The 25,055-nt window shown below is 41.3% G+C and overlaps 1 protein-coding gene across 2 annotated transcripts in view; it reads left to right on the top strand.

The window, feature by feature from the left end:
• ehbp1 (EH domain binding protein 1) overlaps positions 1 to 25,055 on the top strand; it is a 152,217-nt gene that overhangs the window by 76,188 nt on the left and 50,974 nt on the right. Inside the window, exons 14-18 of one of the 2 annotated variants that reach the window (XM_059358967.1) lie at positions 2,254 to 3,054; positions 4,761 to 4,802; positions 5,084 to 5,230; positions 20,006 to 20,156; positions 23,664 to 23,921. In XM_059358967.1, the coding sequence (XP_059214950.1) occupies positions 2,254 to 3,054; positions 4,761 to 4,802; positions 5,084 to 5,230; positions 20,006 to 20,156; positions 23,664 to 23,921 (1,399 nt within the window). The remainder of the gene's footprint in view (positions 1 to 2,253; positions 3,055 to 4,760; positions 4,803 to 5,083; positions 5,231 to 20,005; positions 20,157 to 23,663; positions 23,922 to 25,055) is intronic. The other variant, XM_059358968.1, reaches the window with a different exon arrangement.

The following is a 25,055-nucleotide window of genomic DNA, read 5'->3' as shown; positions in this document are numbered from 1 at the left end:
AAAGTATTCAGACAAACCAAACCACTGCTGATTTTGGTGTTTTACTGGGATTTGTTGACAATAACAAAGATATATAATAATGCCAGCCTTATCATTCAACTGTAGTGGGCACAAACAATACCGCAGGAAACAATTCACCTAAAAACAACAGCTCTTCCCCCGGTTGTCTCAGTATGAGGTGATCAGTGCCTGTCAAGCTATAAGAGAAGATATGGAAAGAATAAATCATGACACAGAGGTCAAAAAGACTGTAGCGCATGTCAAGACTTACACCGACCCTGAAACAAAACCCAGCTCGAGAGCCTCCCTCCCTCCTTCCTCCTCTTATAGCTCTCACATTCTCTCTCACTCTCACTCTTTTCTTTCATTCTTTCATTCTGTCCCTATTGAGCAGCAAAGTTGTCGCTCTCTTTCACAGCCTACCCTGGGCAAGAGGGGAACAATGTAAGCACACTTTGCTCCCCTGAATACGTGTTAGAAACCCAATCAGGCCTTCTTATTCCCCATATTCTTTTTCTTTCTGTTCTCTCTTTCTTTTTTCTTTCACACTCCCTTTCTGTCAGGGCAAGGAGGGGGGAAACTTAAACAGGCTCGCTGTAAAGGCAAACTCCTCTCTGTTCTCTCTTTTCTTTTTTTCCCGCCGTCAGTTCTTTCTTCCTGCCTTGTCTCTGCAAGCACAAACACATACTTTCCATCAATAGAGAGGGACAAAAGAGGTGAGAGTGAAAAAGGCTCTTCCTAACAAAAGACATCATAATTGATTGTAAATTGAGAAACATCTCTCGGTTAAACCACTTTTTTAGTCTCAATTTCTCTCCTTCTGTTCTCATGTCACCAGTTAGAAACAAATATAATTGGAGAAAAAAGATTTACTTCAGTGAAATGGGTTTTCTGAGCTGTGCACAAAATCACTTCCTCGTTCACTTACCACTTAATAAAACATCTAAATAACCAACCAGGTGCAGTGTTGCATAAAGCTCAATTTATACTGTTAAATAAAAAGCATTTTAAATTCATCATTTATACTTTCCTACTGTTAAAACCACAGGACATGACCTCTGGCAGATTGCATAATGCTCATATGTTTCTTTGGTTAGCGAGTAAGAAAAAGCACTTGATATCTGATTACACATTTATACATTTGTTTGCTAGGTGTTTTAGCAAACCTTTACCTGTCAACAACATAGTTAATATCTTGTCAAACCCAGTCAAAAAGTTTCTCAGGGTCCGTCACTTGGAGGCAGTACTTTCATAAGGAAGCTCCAGATGTTTTTGATGAATGCAAGAATGCTCAATAGACCCTTCTTAAGATAAATAAAGGTAAGAAAATGTCAATAGGTAGGAAAGAGAAGGACAGGGTTGAAAAAAAGAGTAAACAGGCTCTTCATCACCCTGGTGTAAATAAAGGTTAAAAAACTCATGGAGAAGGGTTTGGAATTCAGAGAGGGACTAGGAGAGAAAGAGGGAGAGATTGATAGACTGGGGAGATCTAACGGAGGCAGTGAAACAAACGAGGGCTGCAACAGGTTGGAATTAGATCAACACTATCAAGCAGCCCAGATACAAGCTGTGATACCTGGGAGAGATGGATGGGGAGGTTATGTGTGTGTGCGCAGGAACGGAGGTAGCGTGTGTGTGCGTGCGTGTGTGTGCGTGTACGCTGTTAATCTATTTATTTACCTGTCATTGGCTGCGATAATGGTTTTCATCCCTTCTCTCTCTCTGTCTCTCTGTCTCAGTCTATCTGGTGATGGGGGATTGGGTTTCGTGTGTCGCTTGATAATCAAACCTGTATTTTCTCATCAGACTCTAATCAGACCAATTACACGCGTGACGGAGAGCGTGGGCAGGTTGATGTAGAGGAGCGATAAGGACACACATTCGTACACACACACACTTTGGGATTAAGCGCTCTGTCTTGGGGTATCTGCGTCTCTTATCGGGGACAACCATCCCTGACATGACCTGTCAGCAGTCATGCCAAAGATGTCTCTCACTCACAAACACACATGAGCACATACACACATGGATCATGCATGCAATGCACCATGCACCAAATACAGCCAATCTCTGAAAAAGAAACCAGACTTCTCCTATCTTATCAACCATTGTTGGCCTTCCATCCCATCCATTTTTCAAACAGTGAAACTCTCTGTTTTTCCTAATTTTGGAGGTATGCACTCCTCATAGCATGACAGCGGTTATGTGGTGTTGTATGAGTCTGTAATTAAAAGTTTTTTCCTTTTTTTGCAGGCATATGATGGTTTTGCGAGCCTGGGTATCTCCCGTCTCCTGGAACCGTCAGACATGGTCCTCCTCGCCATTCCTGACAAGCTAACAGTTATGACGTACCTGTACCAGATCCGGGCCCACTTCTCCGGTGAGGAACTCAACGTGGTGCAGATAGAGGCCAACAGCAGCCGCAGCACCTACAAGGTGGGCGACTTTGAAACGGATACAAACGCCTCCATAGGTCAGGACAAGTTCTATGCTGAACTCAACGACGTGCAGCACCGCCAGGCTCAATCTGAGCCTACTGAATCTGCTAGTGGTATTAACACTGAATCTAACGGCACTAAAGCCGCCGAGGAGGAGGTGATGGAGCCGGGTTGGAAGGCCGACGTAGGAGTGGCCAGCTTGTCAGCAGCAGGGTCTTTGCTGTCCTCCCCTCCGGTCCCATCGCCACGCACAGCATTAGCCGCCTTGGCAACAGACTCGACACACGTGACACCGTCGAGCTCTGAGGACAGGGGGAGTCTACTCAAAGCCAAAACTTTAGACCTTAGTGAGTTACCACAGAGAGTGGAGAGAGAGATGGAGAAGGAAAGACAGCAGAGCAATGAGGCGGGAGAGGAGAGAAGGGAGGGAAGTACGGACCCAGGGTCCCCAACCAGGAGAGGGGCCTCCCCGCCCCACCAGAAACTAGGCTTCTCCTATAACAGGGATGCTGACCTCATAAAGAAGAAGAGGGCCAGCCTGCGTCACTCGGAGTCTGAACCCGCCTCAGACACCAGCTCCACTCCAGTCAACCACACAGACACGCCTCCCAAACAGGTAAACACCCAGACAAACAACATCATTAAGGTAGACACACATTGAACATGTATAGATACGCTCCAGAGTGCTACAAAAATTGATATTACTAAAGTAGAGAAGTTCCTTTCTGTCAAAGTGCTTTAATAATTTTGTAAGGGCTGACATCACTTTTTTAACAGGCTGAATAATTGACATTTTTTTATTTCTTATGTTTGATTAATCACTGTTGGAATATTTTCAGCGTTTTGAATATAGTTAAACATGTCCTTCAAAGGTTAGTCGGGGATATATTAAACTATAACTATCTTGCAGCTAATTATAAATCCTGTATCTTAAACAACCTCCGGATCAGTCTGTATGATGTAGACTAATTCACGTCTTGCTACTTAAGTCAGGTATTAAGATTCTGACAGCGTATACCTGCAGGTACCTGCCTGGTCCTTAAATGGATTGTTCAAGTTTTTATCCTTGCACCCTGGCTTTGATTGAAACTTTCACTGCTACATCAGTCATAAGACAGAGGATGTGGTGAACATTCATTCCCTCCTGGCACTCGCTAAGCTTCAAATCCCGACCTCGTTGATGCCACTGCAGCGATGACCGTCCCGAAATTCTCCCCTTCTGCATTAGATGTTGTCGTCGCCTGTCTCGTTGCAGAGACCCAGACGAATCGCGGCCGGGGCCCTTAACATGTGGCGACTATAGAAGGCACCCAGGAGAACCCCCTGCTTTGACATTTCATTATATTTTTCATTATATTTCTCATCCCTTCAGTTGATGGCAGTTGGTGCCGTGACTGCTCAGGCGTGGCGACGCTTTGCGCAGAGCACACCTCATCTCGTCTCACACACGCACTGGCACGCACCTTAATGCGTGTGCGCACACGGTCACACACACAAACACACATAGAATACATTGGAGCCTGCGTTGGTTAACCCCAGATTACGGCTTCCTGTTTACAAGTCGAAAGGTCACGGGGCAGGCGGGGGGCAGCAGGGGGGTTATGACAGCTATGACACCCCATTTTGATCTGCTGTTATCAAGTTAGCGGGATGCATCCTCGCCTGCACCCGGGCAAGATTTGACTTGTTGAAGGGATAAACATGTTTCAGTGTTATAAACAGCTTCCTCTGTCTAAGTCAAATGTAAAAGCTCTGTTTGCCCTCTTTTTACCCCCTTATAATACAGCCAGGATTACCTCGCAGATAAAATTCTAAGCTAGGTGTGTTTTGCTTTCTTGTCAAAGCCGTCATGCTCTCCACACCACTGGACCCAGACAGGGCTGTGAGCCTGGCTTGTAGGCTCACCCCGTTATGCCAAAGTGCAGCCCCTGTACTGTATATCATGGAGGATATGCCCAGCTCCTACATTTGGGTCCACTATTCCTAGTTCTCCACCTGCTCACTGTACAAGGAGGAAACTCGAATGCTTAGGGCATGTTATTTTACTAGCTCACACAAATTAAAGGTGGAGCCTGCGATTCTGGAGAAATATTATTGAAAGTTGAATGAGATTTGCCATTCCTCTTTTTCAGCGTACACACACACAAGCAACAGCTAGTAGACTGTCTGATGATATGCATGGACTTTGACAAAGTGAATTTTTGTAATTCAAAGTCAACAACATTCTTAATTTAGAACCTGTAACTGCAAAACCAGAGGTGTTACAGTTTTTTGTTTTTTGGCAACAAACCTGTAGTTAATACTGTAATTTCTCTTTGAAAGGAGCCAACGCCTGCCCCTGTATCAAGTCCTCCTGCTGAGAAGGTCAGTACAATTTTTTTAAGAGAATAAGGCTAATGAGGCTACATATGTGAAACAAACATGCTCATATGTCCATATTTAAGTAATCAAAAAATGCTTTCCTATCTGGCAGAAGTGGGAAAGAATAAGTAGAGTCACAAGCGCTCATTACTTGCATCCATCATGTGTGCTTAAAAGAAATGATTTACTGAAAAAAAGAACATCTTATTAAGATGCAGTTTTACTAGAAATGAACTGAACCCAGTCATTTGAATTTCACGCTTGTGCTCTTTCGTTGCACACAGAAGGTACTGTCTCGTCAGGAGGAGCTGAAAGAGAGAGCCAGACTCCTCCTAGAGCAGGCCCGCAGAGATGCTGCGATGAAGGCTGGCAACAAGAGCGTCCCCAACTCAGCCGTCAATGCTGCAAACAGGCCAACAAACGTCTGTGATGTAAGTCAAACTGTTGGTGTGTGTGTGCGTGCGTGTGTGCGTGGGCGTGTGTGTGTCGGTGTGTGTGTGTGTGTGTGTGTGTGCGTGTGTGTGTGTGTGTGTGTGTGCGTGTGCGTGTGTGTGTTTGTGTACTTCACTGGGACAAAAACCATTGATACTGCTTCTTCTGACACTGTCACGTTTTAAATGACCACAAAATTGACCTCCCGCGCAGTTTGGGTCAGCCTGGGTCTTTAGGTTTCTGAGGAGGGGGCAGATCTCTCTGACCTCCTCTGTGTGTTGTAAGTACAGGCTGTCCTCAGTGTGAATTGTCTGTCCTTGCCTCTTTGCTCCGTGCACTGGAGTGTTGTACAGCATCGCCTCAGTGTGCTAACTAATAGAGTGACCACCAGCCTCTTCAACACCCTCCTGCCACTTTCCACAGTTCTCTTTTCGCTGCTCGCTACACTTGCAACATGCTGGAAAAGCCTGTCCACACTGTCTCATCCTCTGGCAGTCCACTTTGTTGAACACTTTATGAAAAGGCTTTAAGAAGGAGAGAAGACTTTTCCTTATTAACTTCTGCTCAGACTCTCTTATGGACTGCTGAACGTCGCAACCTCAACGTGTCAGTAAGAAAATCCGAAATGTGGATGGACTCCCTCGCTCCCTCTTCTCTCTTTAAACATTTCTCTCTTTCAGTCCCTCTCCTTGGTCATCTCAACTCTGCACAATTTTTATGACATCCCAACCAAATTTGCTGCCCCCTCAATTTCCCTGAACACTGAGTAAATGTTGTACACAAACACCTGTCAGCAAAAGTACATTCATGGTAAAGGGGTGGTGGGAATCGCTGTTCCGAAGCAAACTAGACTAGAGAAGACGTGAGTGAAATTGCCAGCTCTGAACTGAGCACGCTCCACTGAACATAATATACTGGGGAGGGAGGGGGGGCACACTGATGGACCAGGAGTTACCCTGGGAAAGCACTGTTGTCAAATCCTCAGTGACGTTTCCAAATGTTTCAGAGAAAGGAAAGGGGGGTAAGAAAAAAATATGGTCTTGTGAGAATTGTGACGACAACGGATTTAAGGGTAAAATGAAATAAATACCCTTTGGTAATGAAATATCTAAAAGGCAGCAGCCGCATGCCCCTGCGTTTGCTGCCTGAATCCTTAAAGAGATATATGCCCTTGAATTAGATGGTTTTTACAGAGTGTGTGTTTGTGTGTGTGTGTGTGTGTGTGTGTGTGTGTGTGTGTACGTGTGCTTATGTGCATAAGTGTGTTGCCAGTGTTTGTCTGTGTGTAGGCATGCAAATGTGTGTGTTCATGTCTGCGTGCAGGCCACAGGAATAACCATTTTGGCATAATCTGTGAAAATAAATGAGGGACTTCTAAGGACTGGTGGCGTTAAAAGTCTTCAGAGAAAGAAAGCAAATTAAAAGAGTTTTTTAAAGCTGTCGCAGTGCCGATATATATTTCCTTAGCGACAAAAAAAAGGTCCTCTTCTGTCCCTTGTTGTGCGGCAAGATGGCTGACTTCACTTAGATTAGCTCCTTCAAGTAGCCAGACCCAACCCTCTGCTCTTTCTCTCTCCCTCTCCTCCTGATTTCCTTACTCATTTCCAAGGACAATTGGTTAATAACCCCCTCACACACACACACACACACACACACACACCGCTGCCATGCATAAAGGAAGGAGGGAAAGGAGGAGGGGCAAGAGGAAGATATTGAATTGTTTACACTTTTTTTAATAGAAAACATTGATCAAAGGAATACGACTGGCCTCGAGGCCAATGTGCTGATAATTGTTAGTGATTCAGATTAGATTACTTGATGTCTTGTTTTGATTAGCGTGTGTGTGTGTGTGTGTCTCTCCATGTTATCAGCTGGAGAGGCCCAAGCCTTTTCCCATTTAACTCTCCATCCGTCTAAGTAGGTGCTTTGCGGTTTAGCATGCATAAGGTATAATTTAATTCAATTAAAGCAGGCTTCATTCTGCAGGGAAGTGGCTAATGTGGGGGCAACACAATGATTTGGGCAGAGGGAGAGGAGGGGGCTACATTAGCTGTTTTGGGGGCTTAGCATTCATAGAGCAAACAACAAATCAGTTAGTTTGATATCTGTTTACTAAAATAATATTTTATTCAAAGCTGTGAAAGTTTTTATGCCACAGGATTATTGGTCTGTCAATAAATTGATGAACAGGATAGTTTTTAGTTGCATAATACAAGCCTGATTGAAGTTACTTGCTGTGTTAAAAATAAATAAAATCAAAATGCATCAAATCAGAATTCAGGTTATTCTTTTGAACATAAAATATACTGTTTATACAATTTGCTGGAATATTGAAAATTTTTGCACTGCTTTATTTGCATTCTAGGCAAATGTCCAACTTTTTTGGAATCAGGGTTGTGATTGTTCATTTTTCTCATAAAACTCCTTAACACAAATTGCTGAGAAAGTTGGACTATCTGGAAATTGTTACTCTTATCAATGTTCAAAACCTGAGGAAATAATGCACTTTGCAGTAGTGTTTCAACATTTAAACAATCCAAGGAAGGGTTCAACAGATATAAAGGTTGTCAAAATACCAGAATTTATACTAAGGCATGAAATGTATGATTAATAGAGGTTATATTGTATTATACACATGGGATCATTGTTGACAACCTTAACAGATACATACTGATAACAGTATAGTGTTTTATTTCTATTTTCCTGTGATTTTTCTTGTATCATCTTTATATTTAGAGTGTAGTAATAGAACCAGGTTTTGCTACTATAATCTTTGCTTTATTGTAATATTGGTGATCTAAGAAATCAGGCTTTATTTCTACTGTTGGTCATTGCAACTCACTCTAAAAGCTCACACTAAATGTGATATAACAAGAACACATAGAAACTGTTGTACGACTACATTTGTGTCACTGTACTGTATTGACAACGGTTAGAGGTCTGTGCTGTATGTGAGGTTTAACTACCTGCACATCAATGGCTACAGTGACTGCCATTAATATAAATGTAGCTCGAAGCAGAACAATATGTTGGATACTTGTTTGCAGTGTGTGTGTGTGTATGTCTGTGTGTAGCCCTGTTCTCCTGACCTATGCTCTCCCTCCTGCCATCCCTAATTGTAGCCCACAGTGACTGGTTCTTTCATCTAAGGTCACAGGTTCAGTTTTCTCTCTTCCTCTCCCTTCCTGTCTTCTCCGTCACTTTCTCTCTTTCTCTCTCTGTCAACTCTCTGTCTATCTATTCTTTTCTCCAGTATGTTCTTCCTCTTTTCCCCCTCACTGTCTTTTACTGTGTTGTTTGTAGTTCTCTGTTTTTCTGCCACATCTTGTGCTCCTGATGTCGCCATTCTGTCTTCCTCTCTGTCCTGATCTTTGTGGTCTCTAATAGATGGACAGTACTACTAATAGTTTTGAGCCCTCCTCCTCGTCATCATAGTTAGCGTACTGGGTTGTAATGTTGTAATGTCACCAACCCTACTCGCATAGCAGCCAGATTTGTTATTAATGAGCTTTACTAAAAATATCTCATGCAGGACTTTATTCTCGTTTTATTCTTATTGTAGACGTCCCAATTTTTGTTTCTTTCTTTTAGTCTTTCCCACTGTTATTATTTTAATGGAGTGTATGCGTGTGTGTGTGTGTGTGTGTGTGCATGTGTGTGTCTGTGTGTGTCTATGTGTCTGTGTCTATTCGCTTCAGGTCTTCTCATCCATTAGCAGATGAGAACAGTAATTTCACACCGGCCTGGCCAGGCTAATTATCAGGATCCACACTAGGTTTGGGAGAAGCATGTGTGTATGTGTTTGTGTGCATGCGGACACACCACCATACACTCCTGTGTGTTTCCTTGCAAAAATATGTGCAATTATTTAGCACTTTTGCATTCTTCTGAATGTGTGTGTGTGTGTGTGTGTGTGGGAGAGTGCGTGTGCTTGTGGTATGCGATCGAGAGTGCACGCACATGCCTTGGTGTTTTCCAGGTAAGAGAGTTCCCCTGCTCACTGACTCGTTGTGATTCCTATAATTGGGTCCCGTTTGATTTTTGCCGACCAGTACCCCAGCCACCCCCTCCTCCCTTTTCCCCTCCGTCGCCCCCCTCTCCTCCTCTTTAGAAGTGGAGGGGACTCCTGGGTCTCTGCTGTTGTGACCTGGGGGTGTTGTCATCTACTCCCATCTGCTGTCTGTCCTCTGATCCTGACTTGACTGCATTCATGTCCTAATTTTCTCCTCTCTCTTTCACTCTCTTTCATTTGTGTCACTAGTGGCCAAAACAAAGCCCTCTGGCTGAACCTCGGCATTCCTAAAGGTTCCCAAAAAGTGAGAAGTTATTCTCATTGGTAACAGGCTACTTGTTACCTGACTGTTGGCCTTAATTGCTAAACACTGGACAAGTGAAAAGGTGAACTTTGTGAACTTTGGAAGGTGGCACATTGAGGCAGCCAGCTTCTCAAAACAAAGAAACAGGAGTTTAATGTGAGTGTGGAGAGTTGGGTGTACTTATAATAATGTCATTTTCTTTTTATTATAACTAAATGTCATATTTTTTGAAATCCAAAAGCACACTATATTAGTTCAAATTGCAACTGAGAATGCAAAGCTCTCCATCCATGTGTTTATATATACATACATATTTACATATCAAAAAATCCTGACTGAAAATGCTGAAAATTTATAATAAAATAAAATCTGGAAATATAATGCAAAAATAACAACATTTTTATGCTTGTCTGAGAAGAGACAGATGATATCAGCATAACAGTTTCCACATTGCTCCACACCAATCTGATGTAACCTTCCTCACATTTATACATGAAACAAACACAAATGTCATATTTCCATCCAGTTTCCTATATCTTGTTTTTCACCGTTTGAGGTTCAACTGGTGCTCTTTTAAATTACTTCATCTTGTTGCACATTCTATCACCACAATGGTTGAAACCTACTCTTAATCTTGATTAAGCAACCCCTAATAATTTCATAACAGCCCTGGATGGAAACAAGCATTCATTCTCATTTTCTTTTGGCCTATGTTTGGAAATTTGGTTTAAAAAAGATGAATTGGGATGGAGACCTGGCTACTGTGAGAATATATACTCTGCTTTCAGATTTAATCTAACATAATCCTTTAAGAATTTGATAATTTTACAATTCTAGAATACACAAATTCTCACTGCAGAATGTTTCTGTTCGGAAAATAAAAGCTTTAATACATAATTGAAAAGGCCACCAGTGAATGGCTAGCTTTGCAGCATATAAAAAAAATGTCTATTTTGAAAATGCAAATATGCAAGTGTGCGCTCTGCTTTTTTGTCCACACTTTGTCCTTTACTCCCCCCTCCTCCTCCTCCTGTCCTCTCTCCTTTTCAACTTTCTCCCAGCAGTAATAGTTTTTCTCCAGGTCTCATTTTAATGTGGCTGCCGTCCCTTTCTTCTCCCAGCTCTCCCTTTTTTTCTTTCCTCTTCTTCCTTCAACCCCCCTCCTTTTCTCTTGCTCTCTCTCTTCTTTTTGAAGATTCTGCCCCTAATGAAACTAAATAGTTTGCTGGGCAGTTTCTTTGGACTGTCTGTGTGCGTGTGTGTGGGTATGTGTCGTGGCTGAATTGGCTGGAGTGGAGATCAAAGGCAGACTCTAAATTGAGTGTGTGTGTGTGTGTGTGTGTGTGTGTGTGTGTGTGTGTGTGTGTGTGTGTGTGTGTGTGTGTGTGTGTGTGTGTGTGTGTGTGTGTGTGTGTGTGTGTGTGTGTGTGTGTGTGTGTGTGTGTGTGTGTGTGTGAGCAGGGGAAAGACAGCTCTCTCAATTGCATTGCAAGAGCTGATCAAGCCATCAGAGAGGAAAGTTGTAACACACGCACACACACACACTTGCATAACTCTTCTGAACACATGTACCTCTCTGTCTTTCCTTCTCTCTTTGTCAAGTTATCACATGCCTCATGTTCACGTTTGACCAAGTGGAAGTGTCAAATGTTTTTCATGTCCACCCTGCAGCCCTCATCTCTCTCTTTTTCTTTGTGGGAGAAATATGGAGGAGAGAATAATCTCACTTTTCCCACCACCTTAAGTCTAATTAAATAACTCTATCCATTAGGGGTGCACCGATTGCAATTTTCTGGCCAATCACCGATTTTTAAAAAGCCTGACCTGCCGATTCCGATTTTGGCTGATACCGATTTTTTTATAACTCTGAACTAACTGAACCTTCAATGTTTGAATCGTATTTTATTGAAAACAATAACACAGCAGTATTTTTCTTTAACAAATAAAGGAAATCACAATGTCTGGGGTAGTTAATAAAATACTGAACTTAAAATAAATAGCAACAATTTACAGGACATACTAACAAAAGAACTGCAACCATAAATAAAGTGTCGTTGGTTTCGTTATGGGTACAACATACATACAACTGGGGATGGGCATCGATTTTCGAATATTCGAATAGTCATTAAATTAAAAAAATCGAATAGTTCATCATATCTGGAAGGAAAAAAAGTTGTATTACTGGTGCCTTCCACACGGGGGCAGCGTAGCATTTGATTATACAGTGTGGCGCACTAGATGCCAAACTGTAGAAGAAGAAACAGTGCCGGAGCTTGTTGTAAACAAACAGAGATCGCTAAGTGAACACCTCCTGCAGCAGCAGCACATACACACTGTACTGCTACAGAGCTAGCTGTAGCTAACTGCCGCTAACGGCGGCTCTTCTTAACGAGCCGGCCTCCGAGGTAGATAAGATCGGTTTGACGTAAAAGATTCGGCCGATCCCGCAAAATTAAGGAAATCGGCGCCGATCGGTGCACCCCTACTATCCATGTGTGTCTTTGTGAGAAAGAGGTTAGCATTGATTTGATGTTAAAATCTGTTCACAAGTGTATGCATGTGCATGTACATACATCTGAGTGTTGGACATTAAACTAAATAGCTCAAAACTTTACTCAGGAATCGAGAAACTAAATGTTGCTGTTGTGCATTTTTTAAAAGATATTGTTTGGCCATTTTTAAGGCTTTATTGATCGGGAGCGGGACAGAGGACAAGGCCTCTGTGGTATGCGCTCTACCAGGTGTGCCGCCGGGATGCCCGCTGTTGTGCATTTTTATTTGCATTTCCACTGTGTCTGAAGAGGTGAGAACATTAGGAAAATTACAGATAAAAGAGACATTGTTTTGTGCTTTAACACATAACCACATTGATTTGGGTTATGCATTAACCACAGACGGGTCATAAAAGCTCCAGCATTTCATTCATGCTCGCCATACAGTGACTGACTCAATCCACTTGCTGTGGTCGGCATATGTTGCATACCGACTACATGAAAAAGTTCCCATGCAGAACTTGCACTTGTGAACTTTGGTTCCACGTTACCTGCAATCTAAATATTGTGTGTTTTTTATGCAGCAGCGTGCACCGGACAGTGATGGTTTGATACCAATACAGTAACCATTCCAACCCTTACATTTGATACAATGAGGATATAGGGTTGAGTTTAGCTTCTCATGTGTGCTCATTTTCTTAAATATTTAAGAAATTGACTACAAAACTTTCATTTAAATATCAATATCATTAAAATAATTTTTAGTTTAGATAGTTCCTGGGCTGTTGGAAAATATGTCCCGGGTGGGGTGGGCAGGAACTGTTGCCCATGAACCAAACTTGTATTTGGTTCCTGGGGCTGAGATGAAGGTAAAGTTTTTGATTCACCTGAAAAAGGTTTTTGGAAAACTTTCAAAAATAATAATAGTTTAAAACCAATTTATTCATCCTCAAAAGTAGGAACTACTTATGAAAATGTCTCTGTATGATTCTGATTCTGATTTTACTGACCCATATAGCACCTAACAATATCAGAGTATTATTTTTTCAGAACTCATTGTAGAATTAAGCCCTTGAAACACACTGACTGCCCCTTTTTTACTTATAAAGCCTCTTGTGTAGTTACAGGTTACCTGTGTTTGTCTGCTGCCGTCACAAATTTCAGCTCATGTTCTCTGTCTCTTTCTTTCTGCCTGCCTTTCTCTCTCTGCCAGTAATTATCCTGTCTATTTAAAGGGCAAAACCTTCCCATCTTGCTTGCCTGTCTGAATGACGAACCCCTTTGACTTTTGTGTGTGTGTTGAGTCGTCTCCATGTTTCACTCTACCTGTTCTACCTGTCCTACAGTACAATTGCCCTTGTTAAGCACACACACATACACAGTGAACACAGACCCTGCGTCAAGTCATAAACAAATTTATTTGCTGAAAAAATGTCAGCTTCATAAAGCATGCACATACTTTTTGTTCTGTAAATGTGTGACACACATTCAGCAAATCAATATTTGTTTTATTCTTACAAATACAAACAATTTTCTCTGTACAGTACACACTATTTGATGTGTTTGGCACAGTGCCCTTTTATATGCTGCAGTTTCAAAATATTATTTATATTCATGGTTTATATTATTAGGGACAAGTCGATAGCATGAACCAACAACATATAAATAGCACATTTATTTTTAATAAACACAGGACACTGAACAGGGAAACTCATACGTGTAAGAACCCATATAACACAAAAAATTATGCAATAAAAATACAAAAAAGCAACTTCATTACATTTTTTTATGACTGATCCCCGTTTTAAAAACTGTTTCATTTAGAATAATCCCAGTCACTTGATACTCATAAACATATAGAGACACGCACATTACACACAAACACACACACACACACACACACACACACACACACACACACACACACACACACATACACTCATAACCACAAACTACAGCAACATGACACCTCTGCCCAGAAAAAGAGAAAAACCTACACAGTCTGACCCTACAGATACACACTTGTATTAAAACCCTGACACATACACACACATCCATGTATACTGACACACAGGTACACAGCCTGCACTTTTACACCACTTCCACACTGACATCTCACAGATTTATATTTATGTACATGTAACACACAGACACACACACACACTCCCACAGACCCCTATCATGGGCACGCACCCGTCGAATCATAATTAGGCCGTGTCCTGGTTCTTTGATAGCCATGTACAGTGGCTCTTCTTTAATTCTTTATCAAATGCATTGATCGCTGTGGGCCTCGCACGCCCATTGATCCGCGCACTCCGTCTGGAGCCAGCCGATAAGCTCCTCTCTCTCTCTCCCTCTCTTTTTCTCCCTCTCTTTGCCTTGCACTATGTCTCTCTCTTTCCCCCCCAAATTTTAGCAATGGTGGCTTTAGAAAGTAATAAATTCCTAAATTTAATAGATGTAATATTTTTAAATATGCTTGCATTGTTGTATTCATTGTATAGCCTTGTGGTACACGCACACATTTTTGAGTCAATTAGAGGCCACTGTAGAGGTTTTCAAACTAAAGACAACATTTCCCATAAACCCTTTGCTTCCTGCTACAAAAAAAATGTTTGTTCATCTTTTCCACCTTACCATCAATCCTCATTCCCAACCTGACTTGGGGACACCATGTGAAGACCAGCAGAAGTAATTGTAATAAATGGTTATCATTACCATAAAAACAGTGATCTTCCAAAGATAATCGTTAATAAGTAACTCAACTATTTGCCTGTTACAGGTACAGGAGTTATGACGCCTAAACACTTATAATTACTACCTCATTCTCACATGTGATACCCACCTCAAAACCTGAATAATTAATAACCAATATTGTGCAGTGCAATGGAAATGTCCTCAGTTACAACAGCTTTAAATCCACAATATGAAGTTCTTCACTGTAGCAAGAGACTGTTTAATTTGTCAGAAAAAAGTTAAAATACTATGTTACGTGTCTAGTTGGGATCTACGATATATTCATGTACTTTCCTGGTAAAAATCTTCAGAAGATAGACAAATGTTGGTATGGTTTGAAAAAAACCTTGTATTCGATTAGTGAGGAATGTAAAGAGTTTAGGACAGTCTATTTATAGAGCACAATTAAAAACAACAAATACAACAAATATACTTAAAGAGAGTTGTGTAGTTGTGTGTTTGATGTGGGAGGATGGCTTTAAATGAAGTTCTACCTGCGCCTGCATCGTGTCTGGATCATCATTCTGGCATTTGAAACAATGTTTTCGAGTGTGTGATTACAAAGCTATGTGATTGGTTTTGTGTGTTTGTTCTGTAGCTCTTTAGCTTGTATATGTGTCTGTGTGTGCCTGGACAAGATAGAGACCTAAAGCACCTCTTGACTGTGAATTAGCCTGTCATGACAAATGTCTGGAGCTGCATGACTGGCTGCCAGACTGGCTGGCTATCTGGGAGGTTGGCAAACCCTTTTAGATTGTGTGTGTGTGTGTGTGTGTGTGTGTGTGTGTGTGTGTGTGTCTGTGTGTGTGTCTGTGTGTGTGTGTGTGTGTGTGTGTGTGTGTGTGTGTGTGGCATCACTCTGTGCCCACGCCAGGTCTCTGTACATGACTAGTGGTGCGTGCCCTCCCTCCCTCTTTCTACTTGCCCAGAAAAGAGCAACCAAGGCGACAACCTGCTCCCCCTGCTCAAAAAGAGCTTCCAGAGCGGAGAGGGGTCCTCACCCCGACGCCAAGCCCACAGAGGAGCCCTCTGTCTCAGCATCGCACTCAACCGTTTAGCCTCTCTTCCCCTGGAGGTTCCCAGCAGTCAATGGAAGACACAGTACACAATTGTTCTTGCTGTCGCCATTTAAAAAGGAAAAGTCTCTTCTCCTCTTGAGTCTCCATTCTTGAAGCAGAGCCACCCACTGACCACCAGCTGACACGCTTTCTCTCCTCCTGGCTTTGATCATGTAACGACGTGGCTGGTTGGATTTGTGCATTCTGCTTTTTTTCAAAGTTTGGTCCCCATGGCTTTCACATCCACTGATTGTTAGTGTCCTGTGCTGCTAAATAAAAAGGCTGTGTGTGTTAATTTTCCTTCTTAAATATAATATCCATCAACACTTTCCAAGATGGAAATAGGAAGCGTAAGCATCTCTTCGTTTTAGCACAATGTCCACTAGATGGCATTTCATCACCACTTGGTCAACAAGTCTCCACTATGAACTAAAAAAGTTCTGACATATCATGTTCCTTCAGAACAAATACTCATACTCAACAGAGTTGGTAACAGTTGGGCTGATATCAAATCTGAGATTTTAAAGAGCTCAAAATAATGTTAATAATAAGGAAGTTGGACACAATGCAGAGTCGGAGCCCACAGGGGCAAACCCCGTGGGTGCTGACTGCACTTGCAAAGTGTTTTTTGCTTGATGAAAACTAGTTCATGGACTTAGATCTATTCTGCTTTTTGTGACACAACTACAAAAGGACACATACTCCAGTTTTAAAAAAACACATGCACACAAGTATACTTGGCCACAGAAAGATCTGATCCTAGATCATGGCACACATTGTCCTTTACACAACAAAAAGCCTCTCCTCTCTGCTCGTCTCTCCTTCCAAACACATTCTCATATTTTCTAATCAGCAGCTCTGTAACTGACTGAGCTAGGCGCTAGTCAGATGCATTTTTCTATAGCGTTAATCCTAGCCTCTGGATAGGCAAAGTCAATTTCCCATTTCCTGTCCCCAAAATGGCCGACAACAATAATGCAGTGGGATGTTTTGGAGTGTGTTGGAGCCTGAGCAGTGTGTGTGTGAGACGCACACACACACACACACACACACACACACACACACACACACACACACACACACACAACACACAGGCACACTTAAATTGGTAGTTGTATCCATATCTGTAAAGGCCAGATTGGATATCAGAACTAGTCCATAGCCAGAAGGCCATCAGTGACATTACTGGTTATCATATTGCATTTATAAAAGCAGGAAGACACCTGCATAGAAAACATAGTGAGAAAGAGAGAAGTGAGGATGGAGAAAAATAAATGCTAAAGAAAACAACACAGCAAGTATAAAGCAGGAAAGGCAGAATTCATTTTTATGGGGTGACAAATTGACGCAATCTAGCAGTACTATTGCAGGCATTTGACCCAATGATTAATCCCACTCTGGGCTGCCATTAGGAACCTGAACAGAAAATGCAACTCAAAGAGACCAATTGACTCATGAGACCTCATCACCTATTTTTATTTTACACTGACCTTCATCTTAACCCATTCTGAGGTGGTCTTGCAATTGAACTTGTTACCACTGTCTCCTGAATACAATCTTCCACCTATTATTTCTTGTGTTGTTCCTCAGAGGTCAGTCTTGTTTTCCATTCATTTAGAGAATTTGATCGATCGATCGAAATTGATCAATTGATTGATTTGTATTTTCTTATCAATAGAAACAATATTGCAAGTATTGCATGTCTTGTGGTGTTCTACAGGGGTCAATCATAGATCCTCTGTGTTTTTTTTATTTAAATCCTGTTCCCATGTCACATAATTTGTATTCCCAACTGTTCCACTGATTATAATTAGCTATATTATTGGTCAAAAGAAAGGATTTATATACAGTCCTGATCTTATATTTTAGCCTGTTTATTGGCTGTTTGTGTTAATAACTTACAGTGAAATTAATCAAGTCCATAATAAGTTTTATTGACCCCAAAGTTCTTTGCCACTCTCTGTTGGTGTTGTGCGTACTACATGTAATAAAGTGGTGATGCTTCACCTTTAATTTTGATTTTCAGGCATAATTGTTAAATCATTTGTCAATTGTTTTGAACAATTGTCGAAAAAGATTTAGTCGATTTTTGTTTTGTCCTTCAAGGCATTTGCAAGTACTAATTTGCTAAAGTGATAAAAAAGGGAAAGTTTTAGGATACTGACTCCTACTTTTAAATAATAATCTACCTCCTTTACTGCTGGAAATGAATGAAAGTAGGGAAAAAAAGTGTTGTCATGCTAAAAACTCTTCTGCAAGCAGTATCAAACACCCGTTTCTCCTCGCCCCCCTCCTTACTCTTTATCTCTCTTTTTGTCTCTCCCTCTCCCTCTCTTTATCAGTCTCTCTCTAAGGTGTGTTCTCTTCTCCCTGTGGGCATCCCCTTGGGTCTCTCTCTCTCTCTCTCACTCACTCACTCACTCACACACACACACACACACACACACACACACACACATACACAGAGTGCATTAGGGTTGCTGTCATTTACAATACAGCCCTATTGTCCCAGCCTAACAATGGCTACAAACAAACAATTGACATGGAAATGGAGAGATGTAGCTCATTAGCTGGCGCTGCTTGTTTTGTTAATGGATAAATGGGCGGCTTCAATAGGCCAGCCCTAAAACCCCTGCCTCAATATGGAGAAGCCTGATTAACAGGAAACCACAGGGAGGGAGAACAGTGACAGAGAAATGCAGCTTCACTCTCCCTTGGGTCATATGGGGTTGTGTATGTTTTGGAGGGGGAGTTGTAGAGTGTGTAGGTGTGTGTTTGTTTGTTCTTGGGTTGAGACAAGTGCAAGGTAGAGTTTGTGTTGGGTTTGTTAGTTTGTGTGCCCCTTAACTTCTGTTGTTTTTGTCACAGAGGCTTAAATCATACAGACTGGATTCAAAACAGTATTTTTTCACTATCCAGGAGTGACTTCTGCAGTGAATTACTCTTCAGCTGCCACAACTCCAGTCTTAAAAATATCACCACTAAACAGCCTGTGTTCTTTTTGAATCAGTATGCCCTCTCATACCTCTGACCCATCTGCTTTTCAAAACAGCTTTGAATTAAATACTTGTTTGTATTTGTTGTTTTTAGCTTTTTTTGTCCCTTATTTGTCTGTAAAACACATTATAAATCTTATCCAAATAAGCTGAATCTTTTTGTAGCTCTACCTGGGGTTAGATGGATACATGGTATTTACTTATGGCCTGTGCATGAGTGTGTACTTGGTCTGGTCGTCATCAGTTAAGTGTTTGTCTGTTGACATCATCAACGTTTTCCTGTCTGCTCTGTAAGTGTGTGAGTGTGTGTGTGGCGCCCCTTGCTATCAGCAGGATCAGATTGGATCGGCCTGAAAATGGCATTTCTGCCACTACTCTGATGGTGACGGCTCAATACTGTATGTCTAGTGCCAAGATGATGTTTGTGTGTGTATCTATACACTCCTAACAACATAATGCACCAAGATGTGCACAACTATTTTGATAACAAAAATTGTTATGTTTTTTTAGTATAAAGGCGTTATTATGATGTGTGTGTAAATGAATAAGTACAGTGTTTTGTCTGTATACAGTGTGCATTCACAAATTAGTCATAAAGTAATACTGTGAAATTTTATAATCATCAGGGATCTAGGCATATTAATGGGTTATCTGCTGAAATAAAGCCCAACAAAATTAAATCGCCTGTACTCAAAGATTGTTTATGAAGTAAAAGAAGCATCACTATGCAACACCACTGTACTAGACTGATTGTTTCTGTGGTTTCAACATCTCCACCAGAGTGATGCTTCTTCTCTCTAGCTGAAATGTCATGTATTTTAGTTTTAGGAGTCCCTATTAGACTTGTATTCATATTGTATCAATCATTTAAGCTGGTTGGATTTACAGTTTTGCAGCAGCTATGTGCCATTTCTGAGGTTATAACAATTTGTTTCAAATTGCCCGTGGAAATTAAGGGGGAAATAAGTTAAAAGGCTACAGCTATAAGGTTGATAACTATTTAATCAACCTTTAAGATCAGACTCTGTGTCTGCAAATGCCCAACATTAAAGGAAATTAATAATCCTAGTTTTGTAAAACTAAATCTACAATTATCTTTCATAACAATTTCTCTCATAACATTTACCTGTACAAGAGTCACTGAAATCCTTTTTCTTTTTGTGTGTGTGTCTGCAGGAGCGGGATGCAGAGCGGCGGAGACAGCTGAGAGAGCGAGCCAGGCAGCTGATAGCTGAGGCTCGATCCGGAGTCAAGATGTCTGACATGAGCCTGCTGGACGTGTCTAGCACTGACAGAGGCAAGGGCAGCAAGGCTAGCCCTGCTGGAGGTCAGCACACACCTCAACACAAACACACACACAAGTTAGCAGAAGAAAACAAGAACACATCCTTTATGGACACACAGCATTCACTTTTTTTTCATGAAAATACTTCCAGAGTTTGATGATGAGGCCTTTTATTAACGCATTCACTTAACAATCATAAATCTCACTAATACTCATTACAAAAGAAAAGTCACACAGCTTTTGACATTCACTCACTTTCTTCATCCACACATGCTACGACTCACACATTTCCATTATGCTCTCTAAAGGGGTTCTGTCTAATCCTCAGAGAAAAACAAAATGCCATTTGACAACGGCCACGGGTCTAAAATGCACCACCCTCATATCCAGAGCAGCAATTTACCCTGCGACTCCTCCCTCGTCTCGTTCGCCCAGTAATTGTTAATCAACACAACACATTGTGCAGCCAAATTATGCTCAAAATAACAAACACTTCTAATAATGGCTTGCAGGGGTAGCAAATACTGCCATGTACATTTCCCACTGCTTTCCATTTCCTTGAAATTGGGGTTATTACGATAATGACCATTATTAGGACACTGCAGTCATTTGTTTCAGGGTCCTCCACATTACACCCCTCTTTTGGTTGTTCTATTCAGGTAGATTAAGTGCACTGCATGCAAATGAAAGGTGAAGAGTGTAGAAGGTGACAAGGAGTCTGAAAAGTTTAGAAAGTAGTATGAGTAGTTTAACTGAGACCAAGAAGAAGCAGCGACGCGGCCGCTAAACATTGAGACATTGCTTCTTGTTTGTTGAGAGAGGAGAGATAAAGTGGATATATAAGTTTACCAAGAGAAGATTATTTTCATTAATGAGGTAATATGCAAACATTTATTGTAAAATATGCCATTTTCTATGCAAATGAGCCTCATTGAAACAGCCCACTTCACAAAGATCAGCACTAATAGCCACACACAACTACAGTGAAATTATTATCGTCTTCAGAGAGTTGGCTGGTAACTAAAGCGCACCAACAGCACTGACAGACTGGGATCTTAAATCCCAACTTCAGTTTCTCTTTAGAGTAATGCCTCTGCACCTCATAGGACAACATCTTTAAAGGAACACTCCACCGTTTTTTCATATTAAAACATGTTATTCGGTCAAGTAAGACGAGTTGATACAGACCTCTTGCGTCTCAATGCGTGCACTCAATTGCCCTGGCGCGTGGCGCCACTTGGCTAGCACTTAGATTAGCCCAGTTCATTCATTAGGATCCAAACAGATGGACAGTTAGAAGCGACCAAACTCCTCCACGTTTTCCCTATTTAAATACAGCTACATGAGTAGTTAAACGACCAAGTATGGCGACACAAAATAAAACGTGGCGCTTTTTGAAGCGGATAAAAAGGAGAACTATAATGTATGGCGGAATAGCACTTGGGAGCACTTCGACTCGGCGCAGTAATATCATCACTCCTGAGGGGAGAAGATTTTTCAGGAGTGATGATATTACTGCGCCGAGTCGAAGTGCTCCCAAGTGCTATTCCGCCATACATTATAGTTCTCCTTTTTATCCGATTCGAAAAGCGCCACGTTTTATTTTGTGTCGCCATACTTGGTCGTTTAACTACTCGTGTAGCTGTATTTAAATAGGGAAAACGTGGAGGAGTTTGGTCGCTTCTAACTGTCCATCTGTTTGGATCCTAATGAATGAACTGGGCTAAGCTAAGTGCTAGCCAAGTGGCGCCGCGCCACTTTTTGTGCTGTAATATCAATAGTGCAAGATCTTTTGCTATGGATGATAGTAGTTGCAAGTTATTCACAAATTATGGTGCCATGATCACAGCAGCAATCTCCTCTTTGTGAATGAATAACAATTATATGAAACAGTGAAAAGTTGATGATACTCACAATTCAGGAGCTGGAACACAAGATTGTTTTTCATTTTTCCTTGAAAAATCACTTAAAGGATGAATCAATCATGAAAATATTTGCCAATCATTTTTCTGTCAGTCAACTAGTTGATTAAATAACTAATCATTGCAGCTCTGGTGACAGGAACATATAGACAGAAATAGACTTGGGAGTTCCTGAGGTGAGCAAGCAAAAGCAAGAACTTATAAATCCAAAGCAACTAGAAGTGAGATCAGCGACTTGTTTGGTGAACCAACAGAAGACAGTGAGGCAGAGGGATGGCAGCACTCGATTTATTTGCACTTTCAGCTTTTCTGAATTGAACTAATTGTTGATCTCATTAAAAATGGAGTTGGAGGAAAGAACGGAACGAGAGAGGAGGAGGAGGAGGTGAGGAGAAGAGAGAAATGCTGTTGGCTGTGATACACAAGGCCTGCCGAGCAGAACGGCTAATCCTAGCCCCCACACACTCTCTCTCCCTCTCTCTCTCTCTCTCTCTCTCTCTCTCTCTATCTCTCTCTCTCTCTCTCTCTCTCCCTCTCTCTCTCTTTCTCTCTCTCTCTCTTTCTTTCTTTATTTCTCCCTCTCTCCCCTCAACACCATTCACGGTCCTTTAATGCAGCTCAGGCTGCCCCCTCCAAGTGTCTGCCCGTAAAGAAACTTTCCAAACTCCATCACCATGGCCTCCCATTAATTAGGCCCCAGCCAGCCACGCAGGAACAGTGCTTGTGAGCACGCTTCGCATCGCAGCTAGCAAATTAGAAAAAAAAAAAGAAACAGGAAATGCTGTTATTTTGATTCTCTCCTTCTCTCTTTGTTCTCCGTCTCTCTACCCACCAAATAGTAAATAGCAGAGGAGGGAGCCTGCAATGTCAGACGCTGTTTACTGATTGTTTTGTTTTAATCCATGGTGGGTTATCCATGCAGCTAGAGCTGCTCAGGTCTCCATTTGAGTTTCTTCTAACATGTTTTTTCTTTTGTTCCTAATGTGGAGACACTGTTGTTTCTATTGAGCCCCTCAGGAGACTTAATGGAATATGTGCTTTCATGTTTTTGTGGTTTTTGTTTGCCCTACCTCTTTTATCTGAAACAAGAAAGGCAGGCAACCGATCTTTGAATGAGGGGAATTAAACAGAGGTCTCGGTTTCACTTTGTGTGTCAGATATTTGTTCGCTGATGCACATTAACCCACTGACAGACAGACACCAATCAATCAAGATCCCTACTTGTCTCTCAAGTGGACTCTGCTGCCTTTTCATACCATGAATTTAGTTAGAAGATTTATTTACTAGTTGCACACATTTAAATGCAAAAATCCTGCACAGACAAGTTCCCTAGTTCTAATGAGGGCACTACATGTGAAGGTGACGATTTATTTGCAAACGGGTGTCATCCCATCAAGTCTACTGGAATGTTATGATGAATTAAACATGTTAAAAAAGGATTATTAAATCAGGTCACCCGGGTCTTCTTCTCACAGATTACTGTTAACACAAACTAACCAAGATTTTCTTTCTGCACTCATCACTGTGTTTTCATTTGGGCCTTTTATTCCTTTAACACCTGTCTCTTTACTTCTCTCTCTTTCATTTCCTGTTTCACTTCCACATTTCCTTCCCTCCGCTCCCACAGATGTTTTGGATGGAGTGCGAAGTCATCATGAGGATGATGGTGACAGGGGTGAGGATGAGGAGGAGGGGAGGGCTGACGAAGAGCAGCTCCATTTTGGTGAAGGTGGCGATAATGAAGATGATGATGATTCTGTTGCTGCCACATCTGCATCTGCACTGGTTACTAACCCACTGCAAATGGAGGCCTTTCTGCCAGCCACCTCCAGCACCCTCACACCCCTGGAGTTTACTAACCCCGGCTCTGATCTAACCTCTCTGGGTAAATCCCTGGCTGTAGCTGTGTGGTGCTGCATGGTTTACTGTCTTGTTTGCCTTTTTCTAACTAACACATTTACCTTCAGTTCTCTCATACATACCCCAATCACTTGCCATTTTTTCTTTTTGCGATACCCTTCCTTAACTAAGCCACCCAGTAAGCACACCTTCTTAATGCAATGCAAGCATTTACTGAAGACCAGTCATGTAGTCTAAACTTCCCTCATCAAAATTTGAACAGGCTGGCAGCGGTCCGATCTAATCATTACCTGCTCACTTATTCACTTTCCTATTCACTTACACTCACACGCTTGTTTTGTCACTCACATAAGTGCATGCCATCTGTCGGCCTGTCCTCTATTTCAGGGGTCATTAGCTACATTTGTCCAAGAGCCAGTATTTGTTTTTAAGCGGACACTGTATGAGCTAGACTTTCAAAAGTAAAGTAGCCTGGCATTGTTTATCATTTTGACTTTCTTACAAAATCAATGTTATTTTATTAGCATATATCAGTGTGAACCAAGGTTATTATAGTTAACGAAAACTAAGGAAATAAGGAGAACTAGAATTGAAAAAACATTTTCGTTAACTGAAATAAAAATAAAAACTAGAGTTTTTAAAAAAACAATAACTAACTTGTGTTGTTACAAAACTGACTAAAACTAACTAAAATTATAGTGAAAATGTCCTTCGTTTTGGTCTTTGTCAACTCTTTTCATACATGATCCAGTATTTCTTTTTCTCCACATCTGATTGTGTGTATTCTTTTGTGGGCTTCCGGGAGAGGCGCAAGTTAAATTATCGTAATGACACCATATTGGCTGTAAAGAGCAACTTCTCAGCTTTTAGAAAACATCTGAATTTTTCCGATAGCGTAAACCGTTTAGTTATTATGGCAAAAGTGCAACTGAGTGTTTACTGAGAATGGGATGTCTACACTCGAACCAAAATTCAAAACACCCAGAACTGTAAGAGTTAATAACCTTATTGAAGCTGAGATGGATAAACCAAAGGAAATAAAGGCTAAATTTATTATGACCTCTTTGAATCTCGCACCCAACACATAGCCCATTACAAAAAAAACTAACACTAAAACTAATGAAAAGCTTAACTAAAACTAAGCATTTTCGAAAACTAA

Source organism: Centropristis striata, chromosome 20 (genome assembly GCF_030273125.1).
Source record: "Centropristis striata isolate RG_2023a ecotype Rhode Island chromosome 20, C.striata_1.0, whole genome shotgun sequence".
Classification (NCBI taxonomy): Eukaryota; Metazoa; Chordata; class Actinopteri; order Perciformes; family Serranidae; genus Centropristis; species Centropristis striata.
Note: the sequence above shows the minus strand (reverse complement) of the source record. Positions and strands in the feature narration are given on the sequence as shown.